The sequence below is a fragment of the Artemia franciscana genome, chromosome 17, assembly GCF_032884065.1.
Source record: "Artemia franciscana chromosome 17, ASM3288406v1, whole genome shotgun sequence".
Taxonomy (NCBI): Eukaryota; Metazoa; Arthropoda; class Branchiopoda; order Anostraca; family Artemiidae; genus Artemia; species Artemia franciscana.
The window spans coordinates 13024703-13043499 of NC_088879.1; the positions used below are offsets into that span (position 1 = coordinate 13024703).

Below are 18797 nucleotides of genomic sequence, written 5' to 3' on the forward strand. Positions count from 1 at the left end.
AAGCAAGGAAAATCCTCCTCCTGTTTACTAGCTCGTATCTATGTGAGGCCGGATTTTCGGTTATGGCATTAGAACTAGGTACAGAATAGATTGGATATATCAAACTCACTGCGATTAAAAGTAACCAAAGCTGATCCTGACACTATAATGAAGAAGCATCCTAAATGAATACGTCTTTTCCTTTGAAATAACTTGGTAAAAAAAATTCAGGTATAGTTATGTAAGTAATAAAAAATTATTCAAGTATTGTTTCTTATTTGCAAAAAAAAATAGTTTTTTTCATTTCAATTAGAACAGATTAGATTCGAGTCCCATTGGTGCCAGTGAATATTGAGAGAGTCGTGATCGCTAGAATTAATTTGGGTAATGTTCGAATTCCATTGTGGTGGGTAGTGAAACTTATCTGTTTTAATTGAAATGAAAAAACTGTTTTTTTTTTTAAATAAGAGACGCGACTTGAATAATTTTTAATTACTTATATAACTATACCTGAATATTTTTTTTACCAAGTTATTTTAATGGAAAGGACGTAGTGGAGTCTGGACAGACCCTGGAAACCCATTTGATTTGAAAATATTGACGGCAGAATAGTCCTTGAGAGACTACGGACCAGTCGGCTACAATACTATACCCTAGTACCATCGATAATGCAACTGGTGGTGCTGTGCCACGTACCCAAGTGGCACCAGGTAACTACGCGGGTGGCGCCAGGCTAGAATACAGAGGAATGGTATCTTGCTTGTTTCGGGTACCCGTTTGAGTATCCGCATTTTAGCATTAATCTGTACAAAGAATGTTTTTCTATCCCACTTTGTAGGGCTATAATGAGAGAAAGACTGAGGTGGCTTGGAAATATTTTGTGAATGAAACAGAGTTGATTGCCAAAGATCCTCCTTTTGGACGATATATCTAGGGCAAAACGAAAAGCAGGTCGTCTTCGAAGGAGACCGGAACAGGCCGTAAACATGGATTTGAAGGGAACTTGAACTTTTTGGGAAGGCATAACACAGATGCTTTGAATAGAATGGGATTGACGAAGAGATTTTGCAGCTTTATTGGTATCAGAAGGCTTTGTTCTGCGGCGACTTTTTAGTAGTACTAGTAGTAGTACTCTTAGACACTGAAAGTTTAAAACACCAAGAGATTTAAAAATAAAGACGTTTTTGGGCCCCTGGACCCATCTTAGGCATTTTCACACATGAAGCCACTGTGTGAAATCAAACCTTCAAAGGGAAACTACATCTTCTTAAGCTGTTTGATTCCCTATGACTGTATCTTATTTTTTACTTATTCTTCCCCCATGTTTTTTTCTTTTGAAATTAGGGCACCCGTTATTAACAGTAGTACTACTACTACTACTACTACTACTACTACTACTACTACTACTACTACTACTACTACTACTACTACTACTACTACTACTACTACTACTACTACTACTACTACTACTACTACTACTACTACTACTACTACTACTACTACTACTACTACTACTACTACTACTACTACTACTACTACTACTACTACTACTACTACTACTACTACTATAAAATACACCATTCTGGGGCAATTTCTTTCCCAGAATGATGATCCCCGCATTTTGGCCATACGTGAATCTGAATGTGATAAATATAATGTAACATCCTTAAACATTATATGATAATTAGAAGAATTTTATATTACTAAGCGTTATGTCACAATTTGACACATTTTATTGTAACAATTTGGCAGATCAGAAAATATCATTAAATGCTATGCCATAATAATTGCTATGAAGCGTTTCCTTATATTAAGGCTTACACTAATATAAAGATGATTTATTTTTCAAACTCGTTTGGTATATTTACTCACAAGAGGAGATAGGGGTACCTCTTCCAATGTTTTAAAATATCTTTTCAGATAAGTTTGCCAGTCTCGGCAAAATTTAAACAGTCTCGTAAGAAAAATTGCATTTTATACCCCCTCCCCCAGAGTTGGGTCTGTTTGTAACTTAGTTTAGCACTCATACATTTTCATTTGATAAGCTGCTGAACATTTAGTACTTACTTTCTTATTATAAGTGTTGACACCTATCAGCATGAAAAATTGTAATATGTTGACAAATAATTGCATTTAATTGTATCCTTAACAAAATTTTCTTTAAAAAATGTAGGAAAACATTTATTTCTATTTTTCTATAGCGTAGTACCAGCATATTTAGCAAGTAATCCCACCCAGTTCCAATTTCATTCTAGATAATATCGTATGGAGAAAATTTTGGATAAATTGAAGTGTGGATTTACTAGTTATTATTTTTATTTTCCATTGCAACCTTGGTACATTAATTCATTCCTAGATTTCCAAAATTCTATCAGAAAATATATCAGCTCTTCTCCAAAACAAGTTTTTCTAGCAATTTTTCAAGATATTAGAAAGCTCTTCTTCCAGTGCTCAAGCAATTTTGGAAAATGTTTTTTTTTTTTTTTTTTTAATAGTAACTTGTTTTATTTAAGAGTTTTCAAAAGCTTTATCTGAGAGAGAAAGCAAAGAGGGAGAAAGAACTTGTTTTAAAACTTATTTACTTCCTTCTTGATGAAAATAAACTTTTATAAACGTAATTTTAAGGGTGTAATTTTTTTCTTATATGTTCTTTTATTCTCCTTTTATCCTTGATTTTGGAGAGAAAATCGAAATATCATTTTAACATTATTTTCAGGATGAAAATATTGCATGATTATTATAATCAACAGAAATACCAGTTTAATATTACAGTCGCAAGATATATTATTTCAAATTGTCCTTTCTTGTGTCGAAGAAAAATTGGAAAATTGGGAAAATTGAAAAAAATGTTCACTTCAATTCACGTATATTCATCAGTTTTAATTAGAACTATATTTTCCTCCACTTTAGTACTTATTTCTTTTTTTGCTTTCAGATTCGTTATCTATTTAACACATAAAAAATTTCTTTTATTCTTTAAAATTGAAAGTTCTTGGAAGGGTGGAAAGAGGGAAATTTTGGATAGGTTAAAATAAAGGATGATCGTACGCAGCTGTGGTGGTCCAATGTGGCTTGGTGCTACAGTGGGTTGTTAGTAGTAGTAGTTGTGGTCCTTCTACGTGAAATACTAACATTTAACCAACAAAACAAAAAAAAGCTTCTAATTGGGATATTTTATCAAGCATTCTCTCTGTTACTTCCTGACAAAATTGTAAAATTTGGGAATTTAAAAAGAATTTATACTTGTGACAAAATCATGCTTTCTAATCTATCTTTTATTTTATTTTGGCATTATCTATCTAAAACCTTTTGAAAATCTATTTTATGAAATATAAGGAGCTATGTATCTCTAGTCTAATTTTCTACTTTTCAGCACCCCCCACCCCTCCCCTGAAATAAAACTATGTCAGGCGATCTGTTTAGGGTAACAACAGAATTCCTTAAATAAAAAACTTCAAGTCTACTAAACATTTGAAATAGTTCGTTTAAAAAGATTATAATTATAAATTTTTACTTCTTTTTTAAAATAAACACTAAAAAAAGTTACTTTTTTATCTTCTATGATTCTTTATATGTCAAATTAATTTAATCAATTTCTTTAGTTTCTGGCTAAATTTCCTTAGAATCATGACGTTTTCCATCCTTTTTTTGCCGTATTTTCCGCAATTTTTTTGTTTACATTGGCAGAGGAAATTTTTCAAGCAAATTTTTGAAAAGTACGATATTGTAAAAATGAGTAAAAAGAAAATGCCACTATTTCTTTCCAACCGAAAAATGTCAGTTTTCAAACCACTTTCATTGCAGTATTAAATGAGGCTAGGCTAACAATAAATGTTAAAAGTTTGGCTCTATAGTAGTGAACTAAATAAGTAGAATTTCAAAATTAGCAAAAACACTACTAAATAGTAACATTTATTTTCTCGTAATTTGGTTTTAGATATGTAATATACACGACTTCAAGGCAATTACGTTTAAACTTTAACACTAAAGATATTGATTATTTTCAAATGATGATGCCTTGGCTATACTAAAATAAATATTCGGGAAGTAATCAAATTTAAAATAATTAAAGTGTCAAAGACATGAAAATAAAAAGGTTTTTTTGTCCCCTCTGCCTTGACTCATCGTTTTTCAACAGCTTTTCAGGGACTATCACATTTTGCCAGTACCGTCACTTTGAGCCATCGAAATAAAGAAACAAATCTCACATAAACATAACATAAACATAAACTTGAAACATAAACATAAACACATAAACATAAACTTGATGTACTTCTTTATTAGCTAGTACACACTCAAGTATTAAAGTTAGGTTAATCGTTATGAAATACCCCAAAATATGATGAAATTATAATAGTTTAGTAACATAATTATGGAAACTAAAACAAGAAATTATAGAAGAGGGGCTACCCAGAGCACATTATATTAAATACAGAACCTAACCTAACCTAAACCAAAATACCAACTGAATTTTAAGTTAAACTGTAGCCACAATGTTGTTTTCCACGGATCCGAAGCTAATAGTCGTGAAAATCGGTTATTGTATTATCTTTGCGATTCAAATTCTCGAGTATATACTAGCTGAAAAGGAAGTACCAAACTTGACAACACTTTTTGTTCATAAAATTCAAATGTTAGCGATATTTTGGCTCGTACCTTCGAAGGAAAGCTGAACCTTCACAAGCTATTTTGTTTCATATTTATTTAGCCGATTTTCCGCTAAAAATTTTGAAACCAGTAAAATTGTGAAACCAGCATATTGTTACCTCTTTACAAGCCACTGTACAAATTGTTCAATCCGTCTCTGAACGAACTGTTCACCAGACCTATAACATTTTATATATTCTTTTATATATTTATATATTTTACATATTCCTTTATATATATAATTATATTCTTTTATTTATTATCTAGCGTACATACTAAAATCGAGCCTATATGTTACCTAGTCTATTTACTTAAATATCAAACAGTTCTCGGTAACGAACAATAGCAAGGAGCGACCCTGCTCAAAAGTAATCGAAACTCTGAAAAACAAAATTTTTATACCTATAAAGTTTAACGATGCCCTCCATTAAACTTTAATTTTAATCAAACAGTTCGTGGTAACGAACTGTAGTAAGGAGCGACCCGGCTCAATAGTATCCGAAACTCTAAAAAAAAGGTATTTTGATATCAATAGTTACTTCAAAAGAATTGTATTTCAATGCTGATTTTGAATATATAAGTTTCATCAAGTTTAGTCTTACCCATCAAAAGTTACGAGCGTGAAAAAATTTGCCTTATTTTAGAAAATAGGGGAAACACCCTTCAAAAGTCAAAGAATCTTAACAAAAATCACACCATCAGATTTGGCATGTCAGAGAACCCTGTTGCAGAAGTTTCAAGTTCCTATCTACAAAAATGTGGAATTTTGTATTTTTGCCAGAAAACAGATCATGGATGCGTTTGTTTTTTTGTTTTTTTCAGGGGTGATTGTATCGAGGCAGTGGTCCTAGAATGTCGCAAGAAATTCTATTCTAACGGAAATTAAAAGCTCAAGGGGCTGTTTGAAGTGACTGAAAATTGGAGGCCCCCTAGGCCCCCTCCCACGCTCATTTTTTTCCAAAATCACCGGATTAAAATCCTGAGATAGCCAAATTATTCAGAATAGTCGAAAAACTTAATAACTACGTCTTTGGGGCTGACTTACTCCCCCACAGTCCCCGTAGGAGGGGCTGCAAGTTACGAACTTTGATCAGTGTTTACATATAGTAATGGTTATTGGGAAGTGTACAGACGTTTTCAGGGGGATTTTTTGGTTTGGAGGGGGAAGGGGTGAAAGAGAGGGGATTATATGGGAGGATCTTTCCATGGAGGAGTTTTTCATGGAAGAAGAGAATTTCCATGAAGGGGGCGCAGGATTTTCTAGCATTATTTAAAAAAACAATGAAAAAATAAATATGAAAAAGTTTTTTCAGCTGAAAGAGCAGCATTAAAACTTGAAACGAACAGAAATTATTACGCATATGAGGATTCATCTCCTCCTAGTACCTCGCTCTTTACGTTAAAGAATTTTTAGTAATTTTAATAAGTTATTCTACGGCCTTTGTCATTCTTAAGGAGTTGGGACAAAATTTAAGCTTTATTGTAAAGAACGTGGTATTGACGAGGGGGCGAACCCCCTCATATTCAATATATATAATACGTAAGAAAAACATACGAATATAGAAGTTCGTTACATAAGTTAATTCGTAAGTTACGTATATTTTTGACTAATAAAAACGGTCGTAAAAAATTAAAAGTTCTAGTTGCCTTTTTAAGTAACCCAAAAATTGCTGGACAACTAGGTATCCTCCCCTGCTCCTTTTTTTCTCAAAATCGTCCAAACTATAAGAAAGCCATTTAGCAAAAAAAAAAATTAATATGCAAATTTTGTTTTAACTATTTGTGTGTGGAGAGCCAAAATCAAAACATGTATTAATTCAAAAACGTTCAGAAATTAAATAAAGAAAACATATTTTTTCAACTGAAAGTAAGGAGCGACATTGAAATTCAAAACGAACAGAAATTACTCCGTATATGAAAGAGGCTGTTCCCTCCTCAACACCCCGCTCTTTACGCTAAAGTTGTTTACTGTTTTTAAAGTAGACTTGAGAGAAAGACTCAAACTGTAGCGTAAAGAGCCGGGCGTTGAGAGAAGGAACAGCCCCCTTTTTATACGGAGTAATTTCTGTTCGTCTTAAGTTTTAATGTCGCTCCTTACTTTCAGTTATAAAAACTTGTTTTTTTTTTAATTTATTTAATACTGACAAGAATCAGAAACTTTGTTATTGTGTTCGGGCTATAATTCTGTTTAAATGTAAGTTGTAAAGCCTTCTTTATGGCTTCAAAATTTGACGCTATTCTTAGGGGTTTTTTGGTCTTTTCTTAAACACACATTTTATTGTGCTTTGAATTTGGAGGTCCATGGCTATAGCAGTTTTCTTTTGGAATTGTCAGTTATTTTCATCTATTAGTTTCTCAAATTTCCTATTTAAAGCTTATAGTGCTTTAAGATCGATCCTTCTTATTTCAAGTCTTTTTGTTTACTTTCTTCATTATTTTTGTCCACATGGGATAGGAAACCCATTTTATAGTTTTTACGAGGATGGGGTCTCCATCCTTAGAAATACTAAAAATTAGGGATCTCTCTTTATTAGTATCGGGTGGCTGTTATAAAAAAAAGCTTTTACTATTTCTTGGTTGGTAATATGGAATGTTCAATATTGGTTGTTCTTCTTCTTAATTTTACAGTATTTTGGGAAGGGGGGCTGGCTCTCTTTTTAAGCATGTGTTTTATTTTGCTGCAAAATCAGAGGCTGAATTAGCAGTAATTTTTTTGTGATTTCTCACATATTTTATTCAAAGCTTATAGCACTTAAAAGTCTATCCATCTTATTCTGATTTGTACAAATTTATTTTGTTTAGCTAAGACTGGCAACCGGATTTTTTCTTGATAGGGAGTGGAGTCTTCAGTATGTTATGCTAATTCTGAGCTGTTGCAACTATTCTCCAATGCTAGTTTAAAATGAATATATTAAAAGAAAACAAAGATGAAATAAATAAAAGCACAAATAAATCTTAGGTTCTTATTTCTTCCTTTTTTCTTTTCAGAAATTCGTGTAAACACTGGAAGTCCTTCAACTGGCAGCTATGCTCAACGATTAGAGCCATCTATGTTCGGTAATTTGATTTCCTTGCAAAATCATTGGAATACAGTCAAAGCTCATACTAGTTTGAGAATCCTGGGGATTATCGTCCTCCTCCCATGCCTTCTACTAGTTTCTCTAAATTAAACAACACTGACAGATTAAAATCTAAATTTATAGATGCTTATAATTTGGATTGGGATTTAAATTTATAAACTTAATTTTGCACTATAAATTTAACATTAAAATAAAAATACATAAAAGTATTTTTTGTAAAAATACAAAAAATACATAAAAATAAATAAAAATGCATAAAAATATAACATTAACATAAAAGTTATTTTGTAAATCAGTTTCTAATTTTTTAGTACCTTCACCGTATCCTTTTCAAGACCTGGTATTCTCTAACTAATTTTAGTTTCATACTGAATGAAATTCATTTCAATATGAAATGAATGACTCGAGGCTCTGGTGTTGCTTGGAAATTTCTACGTTGTTGTGCTATGATACGACATTTCTAATTTAGTCATCTATAACTTTATTAAATTTCGAATTTATAGCTAAGACTTTTATGTTAGCAAACTGAGGGAAAAGGAGGAATCTTTAACTAACGAGGTTTGTTTAAAGGAATCTTTAAACAAACAATTCTCTGAATTGTAAACAATTAGACACAGTATATTTAAAGATAAAAAAATTATAGTGAAAAGCAATCTTTCCTTACATACATGGTGACAGCGCAGGGGTATTATTGTATAAATAATAAAAAAATACCTTCGAGACATGTCTAATCTGTTAGTACTTTTATTATATCGTTTTACTGATAATTGAGTAAATACCTGAGAAACCTCATCCCTACTCCAACCACCAGTAGTAATATCCCTTCCCTCCTTTTTGGCCATCAAATCATTGCAAATGTTAATGACACTAATATAGCGTACCAAGTCACATTTAATAAAAATGGTATACAATAAATTTCTCACCTCACCTTCCCAAGATCCCTTCTCCTTTGACTTTCAAATCATTGAGGCTGTTATTGATAATACTATAATGCACAAAGTCCCATATAACTTAAAAAATTGCACTGAATCACGAAACTATCTTCCTTAGCCCCCCCCCCAAAAAAAAAACTCCCCTCATTCCCTTTTCGACTTTTCTCGCGCCAGAGGATCCCAGTGCTATAAATTATTAAACACAGTGCAAAGTATATGTAATCACCAACCTACTTTTATGTATAGTCGTATCACAACTGTACACACATACACACACACACACACACACATATATATATATATATATATATATATATATATATATATATATATATATATATATATATATATATATATATATATATATATATATATATATATATATATATATATATATATATATATATACTATCTGCTGGTGTGGCGCTTCGCGCCAAACCAACACCTGGTTGGTGGGGGCCCTTCGCACCCCCCCTTCAAGCCCCCCCACGCGCGTAAGTCGTTACGCGCCATATTAGTTACGCGCAATTGTAGTTGTGTCCCTGCGTCCCACCTGTGAATATAGATAGATATATATATGATTTTAACTACGTAAAACTTGCGAATATCCAATATTCTTCGCTGTCCCATTGTCTGTGCATATAAATAGATTGTCAGGTTTACCGACTCTTGAACATGCAACATATAATTGTCCATGGGAGAACAATCCGTATTCAGATCTATACTGCATTTTTCTAATGATTGCCCTTGGGCTTTGTTGATGGTAATTGCTAATCGAATATTCCCTGTGTCCCCGTCGTCATTTGTATATCCCCCATGTGCCCTTCCGGCGCCCCCGTTGTAGTTTTGTCCCTGTGTCCCGGCCGTCATTTATAGTCCCTGTGTCCCGGTCGTCATTTGTGTCCCGGTGTCTCGGTCTGTAATTTCTCTTTGAGTGTCCCGGTCGTCATTTATATTCCCTGTGTTCCGCTTGTCATTTGTGTCCCGGTCTGTAAATTATCTTTGAGTATCCCAGTCGCCATTTATATTCCTTGTGTCCCGGTGTCCTGGTGTCCCGGTCTGTAACATACGGCAATAGATCAATTGTGTTGTAACTTTGTTCACGATCCCATTCTACACATGTAGAAAAAGAAGCATTACGATTAGGTGAAGGCATTCCCAAATGCTTGAGAAGTTTGTTTGCAATAGATAAGCACAAATCTTCAATCATAACTAAAGTGCAGTTATAAATTTCTGTTGTAAAGTCCAAGGTCATATCTGACCTTTCTAGCCGTATTCGGTGGAGTATATTCTCGGCCATTTGCGATTTGTATTTCTCCCATAACTCTGTAGGAGATGAAGGAGAGCAGCTTTTGCCGGAAGACACGGGCCGTAATGTCATGTTTATGAACCGGCGATTGTCCAGGATGTAAAAGCTGCTGTATCTAATCCCTAGATGGATTATATATAAATGTAATAAATGACGAATCATTAATCTATAGGCATAATATTTCATTGCGCTGCATTTCTTATCCATTTCTTTGTTAGTGGTTGGATTTATCAATTTAATATTAAAGTGATAGCCGTCGGCTCCATCCAAAAAATGATAAGATATTGTAGGGCATCGTAGCATCGATGAGTTTAATAAAAACTTCTCTTTAAAACGCCTTCTTATATACTTATAATGACGACGTATACAAAGCCTTTGACGTCATATAAAAATCACCGACCATAACGATTGCCACTTCGTTGATAGTTGCGTATCAGTAGGCATCAATTCGTTTGCTGTTTTGAACATAAGCACTAAATTATTATTTATGTGGAAAAGATGTTGCAACTGGGGAACGATAGTCCTTTCAAAATTATTATTTTTTTTTTATCATCGGTATCACTTTCAAGTTGTTTGGTTTGTTTTACCTTGACTTGTCTTTCGTCACTATGAAATACATATCGCCAAACCTTTGTTTTTTTTTAACTAAAATCTGGTAGGCATTGACCTTATCCAAGTCAAAATCCCAAACCCAATCATCATCGCTATCATTTTCATTTTTGATACATTTTGACTCTCGCTGTCTAGGTTGTTTCAGGTTGCTCTTGTGATTCCTCGGCACGCTTTCTTTTGGTGATTTCTCTTTGAGACGCAAGCCTGTTTTCACGCTGTTGTTGTGATTCCTCGGCACGCTTTCTTTTCATACTTTCTCTATTAGCCGCAAGCCTGTTTTCACTCTGTTGTTGTGATTTCTCGGCACGCTTTCTTTTCTTACTTTCTCTATTAGCTGCAAGCCTTTTGGCATTACCTCTTTAACGAAAAAATTGAGGTAACTTCTGAAGGTTAGTTGTTTTCTTTTGTATTGTAAATATTTTTTTAGTATTGAAGACGGCATAGTGGGGGTCTTTACCGAAGTATCTGCTTTTCGTTCAATCTTCACTTGCTGAAATCATCCTCTTTGTTGTTTTGCCTTTTTGTCGTCTTTCAGTTTCTTTATTCTTCTTTTTTTTCGTACTGCTGGTGGGATCTTTAATTGAAAGTAATAATTAGCATATTAACGTTTCATGTGTCTCCATTGTCATCTGTAGCTGTGCTGAAACCTTGGCATATGAGTTTATGACCTAAATTCCAAATCTGTCTAGAAAAGTAATTTTTTCCAGCTCAAAGAAATATATCACACAGCTCTTTTTTTCTAATAAACATTATGTCAAGAAATAAGTGCCATATTATAATTTATGAACCACGCTGACCTGCCATAGCAAGAAATAAAGTAAAGAAACGAGGATTGAGAATAAGGGGTTTTGCATGGCCAACATAAATACTGTAACAAAAAAAGTAAGTAAGTAAGACGGTACTAGACCCTTAAGGTCCAAACCGGCAGTGCTGATCTCCGTTCCGTTTCACTGATCTACCTGGCCCTTCAGTCAGGTAGTGCAATTGGGGGCTGAGGGCCAGTTATCCTTTGCTTTCACACACCCTTTCTGCAACGTAAATTCTGAACGAAACAAAATGAATGTTTCGGGAGGGCAACCGCACGCTCAAATTTAATGAAAGAAAATTTGAACGAAACAAACCAGATAATAAAAAAAATGATAAAAAGAAATTACATGGATAGAAAACAAGAAAAACAAACAAAAACCAAAATTGGAAGAATTAAAAAGCTCAAAAAATCAAACAACACGGTTTGGTCCGGTTTGTTTCGCTCACATTTTCATTCAGAAAAAAACTTAGAAAATCCCATTCAAAAACTCATTTCTTTAATTTGTTGTTTAGTAGCATATTTCATCATTCCAGACCGTAGGAGTGAGTACAACAGTTTTGTTTGTGTTCAAATTAATAATTTTAAAGGTTATTTAAAAGATTATATAGAGTTAGTTTATTTCAAATATATTCGTCAATAATCAATTAGTTTTATTGAAGTTTAATTATGCTTTACTGACACAAAATTTGAGCCATAATTCAGGCTCAAATTTATTGGACATACTTTTTACTAGGTGTTTTATTTTATTTTACAATTTTATTTATTTTTGAAGGGATTCTTTGCTTTATAGTATTTTTGTTTCTATTCTGCATATAGATTTGTTTACTTGTTTCTTTCCCCCATCTGTATCATAGTTTATAATCATTTTGATTCATTCAACTGCTAAATTGCCCATTTCAAACAATTCGTGGTAACGAACTGTAGTAAGGAGCGACCCGGCTCAATAGTAACCAAAACTCTAAAGAATGGAATTTTAAACCAATAGCTACATCAAAGAATCGCATTTTAATGCTGATTTTAAATATATAAGTTTCATCAAGTTTAGTTTTACCCATCAAAAGTTACGAGCCTGAGAAAATTTACCTTATTTTAGAAAATAGGGGGAAACACCCAATAATGTCATACGATCTTAACGAAAATAACTCCATCAAATTCAGCGTATCAGTGAACCCTACTGTAGAAGTTTCAAGCTCTTTATTTATTCTTATTTATTTAAGAACTAGCTGTTGGGGTGGCGCGTCACGCCACCCCAACACCTAGTTGGTGGGGGCGCTTCGTGCACCCCCAAGCCCCCCCGCGCACGTAAGTCGTTACGCACCATATTAGTTACGCGCCATTGTAGTTGTGTCCCTGTGTCCCACCTTTGAATATATATATATATATATATATATATATATATATATATATATATATATATATATATATATATATATATATATATATATATATATATATATGTATTTGCGACAATGTATGCTAATTTGTCACTTAATGTAGTGTTTGATAATTTAAAAACTGTTATCAAGAAATCTTTCCTCTTATCTAGTAAAAGGTTCTTAAAAATAGACATTTATAATAAAAAAGCTATATGGACAAATTGCTTTAATACTACAGTTAACTTGAGATGTTACAGCTTGGATATGATTTTTGAGTTATTGGAATTTGTTTTATACAATACTTATATAAGATTTGGGGGTGATTTGTACAAGCAAATTGTGGGAATTCCCATGGGGGGGGGGGGAATGCCAGCCCATTTATAGCTGACTTGTTTTTAAGTCAACTAGAATATAAATATATGATGGATAAGAATAATCCAATTAATTTAAAACATGCTTTGTCAAATAATAAAAGATATTTAGATGATATTTTGGTCTTAAATTGTAAGGATTTCATTGATATTTCTAAAAATATATATCCATCAGAGCTTATTCTTGAGCCTAGTCATGGCGCTGGTCATGAAGATCATTTCTTAGATTTAAATATTAATATTTGTGATAATAATAAATTAAGTTTTAAAATGTATAATAAAACGGATGATTTTGATTTTGAAGTGATTAGTTTCCCATTCCCTGAAAGTAATATACACTCAAATATCACATATTCAGCGTTTTTCTCACATTTACTTCGTTATGCAAGGATTTGTAGTAATTATATTGATTTTAAAAATAGATGTAAAATCTTAAGCCAAAAATTGATATCAAAAGGTTTTTCTGCAAATAAATTAACTTGGCAATTTAAAAAATTTAGTTTTCATTATAACGAACTTTTAAATAAATATCAAAAGAATTATCTAGAAATACTTAAAGAAATTTTCAACTAATTTCGGAGGTTCAAGAAATGTTGTCGCAGCGCCATTTATTTTGAATTGTGTTTCTAATTGAGCGGCTTTTCTTAAAAATTAGCCACATGGTAAAGATAAATTCTATAATTGTTTAGTTCATTCAGGTTTTTTGCAATGTGTTAATATTTGTGATTTGGTAAAATTTATAATATTTAGTTTTGCTATTGTTGCTAAAGGGAGGGATATATTAACAGGATAAGCTTGTTTTGGTTTTACTTGGTTTTTTTACTTTTGCTGTTTTTTTTTCTTTCATAGGCATATATTTTGGGGGTGATACCTGACGCGGGGATGCCATGGATATTCTGTGGTAGCCACAACACTGTGCTGTGTAGAGAATTTAGAGTGGCGAAACCCTATAAAGGCCAGTGTATTCTCCTGATGAGCCCTTATGTTGGGTGTTGCCTCTGAATTATTTGTCTATATTATTTTTTCTATTGTTTGGTAAATGACGACTTATACTTATTGACGACATGACTGCCTGTCCATGGATTATTCTTTATGGTTGATTGTGTGTGGCTATGCTGTTTGACCTATGTGATTGTATGGATGAGTAGGGTTAAGGCCTCATTCAAGTGCTGGTCTATATTAATCAATAATTTAGGAAAACAGTCTTCCTTTTCTCCTTCTGTCTCTCTTTTTCTTTTTTTTGTGTTTGTGCTGTTGCATTGGTGATTTCTCTATTCATGATATATATATATATATATATATATATATATATATATATATATATATATATATATATATATATATATATATATATATATATATATATATATCTATCTATATATATAAAAATAAGTTGTCTGTCTGTCTGTGGGTCTGTGGATCTGTGGATCAGGTGACGTCATGTTTCGGCTGACGTCATGAAATTAGTTGCCGTCATTTTTGTTATGACGATGCTTAGTATATTGTAAAACACATTAATTTGGTTAATAATATACCATTTAAAACACCAAAATGAACATGCTGGAGTAGTCACTCGGTGAGAGAGGGTGTCAGAACGGAGAATGAAGGTCCCAGGTTCAAATCCTGGTTTGGCTAAAAAAGGTAAAAAACTGAAAACTAAAAAAAAAAACTGAAAAAACTAAAAAAAGGCAAAAACTACAAAAAAACTAAAAACTAATAAAAAAAAGCAGGGTCTCTTCTACCATTCTCAGGCGAGAATCATAAATTTTTACAATTGTACTTCATCAGTGATAGAAATTCTGAATTGAATGCACGTTGCGAAATTTCTCCCAACATTGAAAGGACAATCGTTTCCCAATTACAACATCTTTTCCACGAAAATAATAATTTAGTGCGTCTGTTCAAAACAGCCATCGATTTGATGCCTACTTATACGCATAAAATTGTTATTTCCGCTGACAAAACGCCTCCTGGCCAACATGTGCGTAGATACAATGCTCCAACTATCGACGAAGTGGCCATCGTTATGGTCGGTGATCAGTTTTTACCTCGAGATATTATTCTCAGGGTTTCCACCACACGTGCTACAACTAAAAATAGGCCTACCAATAATACTTTTAAGAAATATAAACCCACCAAAGCTTTGCTATGGCACTCGACCTGCCGTAAAAAAAAACAATGGAAAACCTAATAGAGGCCACAATCTTGACAGGGCCTTTTGAGGGTGAGGCTGTTCTTATTCCTCGCATTCCCAAGATTCCAACGGATCTGCCTTTTCAATTTAAAAGATTGCAATTCCCAATTCGATTAGCATTTGCAATCACCATTAACAAAGCTCAAGGTCAATCATTAGAAAAATGTGGTATAGATCTTAATACTGATTGTTTTTCCCATTGACAATTGTACGTTGCATGTTCGAGGGTCGGTAAACCTGACAATCTTTTTATATGCAGCGACAATTGGACAGCGAAGAATGTTGTATATTCGCAAGTTTTACGCAGTTAATTTGTATTTTATCTATTTATCTATCTATCTATCTATATAAAAACGAGTTGTATGTATGCATGTTTGTTTGTTTGTAAAAAGAGCGTTTGCATATGATGTCATTATTAGTACATACGGCTTTGTATATGCAGAAACAATGGGAAAGCCAAGAATGTTGTATATTCGCAATTTTTACGTAGTTTAACTCCTGCAGACGAAATGAATGCTTGCCTAAAAAATTCTAATTTATAGGCACACGTAAAAATATTAAAATTAACTACAAATATGCGTGTCCGATTGCAAAACGATGACTCTGGTCAAACAGTAGACTCAATTTCAGGACGTATACAACTACCTGCTGATTTCTGTAATTTAGTGACGTCCAAAAATGAATTGATTGAAAAAGTATTTCCGAATATTCTAAAAAATTATAAAAATAATAAATGAATAAGTGAAAGAGCGATTCTCGCACCCAAAAATATAGACGTCCACGAAATCAGCAATATTGTTTTGAACAAGATTCGAGACCAGGCAGAGACAATGGGAAAGCCAAGAATGTTGTACATTCGCACTCCTGCAGACGAAATGAATGCTTGCCTAAAAAATTCTAATTTATAGGCACACGTAAAAATATTAAAATTAACTACAAATATGCGTGTCCGATTGCAAAACGATGACTCTGGTCAAACAGTAGACTCAATTTCAGGACGTATACAACTACCTGCTGATTTCTGTAATTTAGTGACGTCCAAAAATGAATTGATTGAAAAAGTATTTCCGAATATTCTAAAAAATTATAAAAATAATAAATGGCTAAGTGAAAGAGCGATTCTCGCACCCAAAAATATAGACGTCCACGAAATCAACAATATTGTTTTGAACAAGATTCGAGACCAGGCAGAGACAATGGGAAAGCCAAGAATGTTGTATATTCGCACTCCTGCAGACGAAATGAATGCTTGCCTAAAAAATTCTAATTTATAGGCACACGTAAAAATATTAAAATTAACTACAAATATGCGTGTCCGATTGCAAAACGATGACTCTGGTCAAACAGTAGACTCAATTTCAGGACGTATACAACTACCTGCTGATTTCTGTAATCTAGTGACGTCCAAAAATGAATTGATTGAAAAAGTATTTCCGAATATTCTAAAAAATTATAAAAATAATAAATGGCTAAGTGAAAGAGCGATTCTCGCACCCAAAAATATAGACGTCCACGAAATCAACAATATTGTTTTGAACAAGATTCGAGACCAGGCAGAGACAATGGGAAAGCCAAGAATGTTGTATATTCGCACTCCTGCAGACGAAATGAATGCTTGCCTAAAAAATTCTAATTTATAGGCACACGTAAAAATATTAAAATTAACTACTAATATGCGTGTCCGATTGCAAAACGATGACTCTGGTCAAACAGTAGACTCAATTTCAGGACGTATACAACTACCTGCTGATTTCTGTAATTTAGTGACGTCCAAAAATGAATTGATTGAAAAAGTATTTCCGAATATTCTAAAAAATTATAAAAATAATAAATGGCGAAGTGAAAGAGCGATTCTCGCACCCAAAAATATAGACGTCCACGAAATCAACAATATTGTTTTGAACAAGATTCGAGACCAGGCAGTCCTTTACAGGTCAGTCGACACAGTTTTGGAACCAAATGAAGCGGTTAATTATCCATCTGAATTTTTAAATTCCATAGATCCTTCAGGGTTTCCACCACACGTGCTACAACTAAAAATAGGCGTACCAATAATACTTTTAAGAAATATCAACCCACCAAAGCTTTGCAATGGCACGCGACTTGCCGTAAAAAAAAAACAATGGAAAACCTAATAGAGGCCACAATCTTGACAGGGCCTTATGAGGGTGAGGCTGTTCTTATTCCTCGCATTCCCATGATTCCAACGGATCTGCTTTTTCAATTTAAAAGATTGCAATTCCCAATTCGATAAGTATTTGCAATCACCATTAACAAAGCTCAAGGTCAATCATTAGAAAAATGTGGTATAGATCTTAATCCTGATTGTTTTTCCCATGGACAATTGTACGTTGCATGTTCGAGGGTCGGTAAACCTGACAATGTATTTATATGCAGCGACAATTGGACAGCGAAGAATGTTGTTTATTCGCAAGTTTTACGCAGTTAATTTGTATTGTATCTATCTATATAAAAACGAGTTTTGTGGATGCATGTTTGTTTGTTTGTAAAAAGAGCGTTTGTATATGACGTCATTATTAGTACATACGGCTTTGCATATGCACAGACAATGGGAAAGCCAAGAATGTTGTTTATTCGCAATTTTTGCGTAGTTTGAAACACATATATAAATCTATCTATATTCACAGGTGGGACACAGGGACACAGCTACAATGGCGCATAACTAATATGGTGCGTAACGACTTACGCGCGCGGGGGGGCTTGGGGGGCGCGAAGCGCCCCACCAACTAGGTGTTGGGGTGGCGCGAAGCGCCACCCCAACAGCTAGTATATATATATATATATATATATATATATACTAGCTGTTGGGGTGGCGCTTCGCGCCACCCCAACACCTAGTTGGTGGGGGCGCTTCGCGCCCCCCCAAAGCCCCCCCGCGCGCGTAAGTCGTTACGCACCATAATAGTTACGCGCCATTGTAGTTGTGTCCCTATGTCCCACCTGTGAATATAGATAGATATATATATATGGTTTTAACTACGTAAAACTTGCGAATATACAACATTCTTTGCTGTCCCATTGTCTTTGCATATAAATAGATTGTCAGGTTTACCGACTCTTGAACATGCAACATATAATGGTCCATGGGAAAACAATCTGTATTCAGATCTATACCTCATGATTCTAATGATTGCCCTTGAGCTTTGTTGATGGTGATTGCTAATCGACCATTCCCTGTCCCGGTGTCCCGGTCGTCATTTACATCCCCCTGTTTCCCCCGGTGTCCCCGTTGTAGTTGTGTCCCTGTGTCCCGGTCGTCATTTATATTCCCTGTGTCCGGGGTCCCGGTCGTCATTTGTATCCCGGTGTCCCGGTCTGTATATACATTCGTTTTTTAGTTTTGTTTTTCTCCTTTATTTTTTTCCTTTTTTTTTTCTTTTTTAGCTTATTTAGATTTTTAGATTTTTTAGTTTTTTTATTAGTTTTTAGTTTTTTTTTCTTTTTAGTTTTTTTGTCCCGGTCGTCATT

At 33.7% G+C, this 18797-nt stretch overlaps 1 protein-coding gene across 3 annotated transcripts in view; it reads left to right on the top strand.

The window, feature by feature from the left end:
* The window catches only part of LOC136037874 (lachesin-like), a 368714-nt gene that overhangs the window by 291660 nt on the left and 58257 nt on the right, over positions 1 to 18797 (top strand). For 2 of the 3 annotated variants that reach the window (XM_065720726.1, XM_065720725.1), the window contains exon 10: positions 7615 to 7683. The exons of the other annotated variant lie outside the window; for it this stretch is intronic. In XM_065720726.1, the coding sequence (XP_065576798.1) occupies positions 7615 to 7683 (69 nt within the window). The remainder of the gene's footprint in view (positions 1 to 7614; positions 7684 to 18797) is intronic. 3 annotated transcript variants of the gene reach the window in all.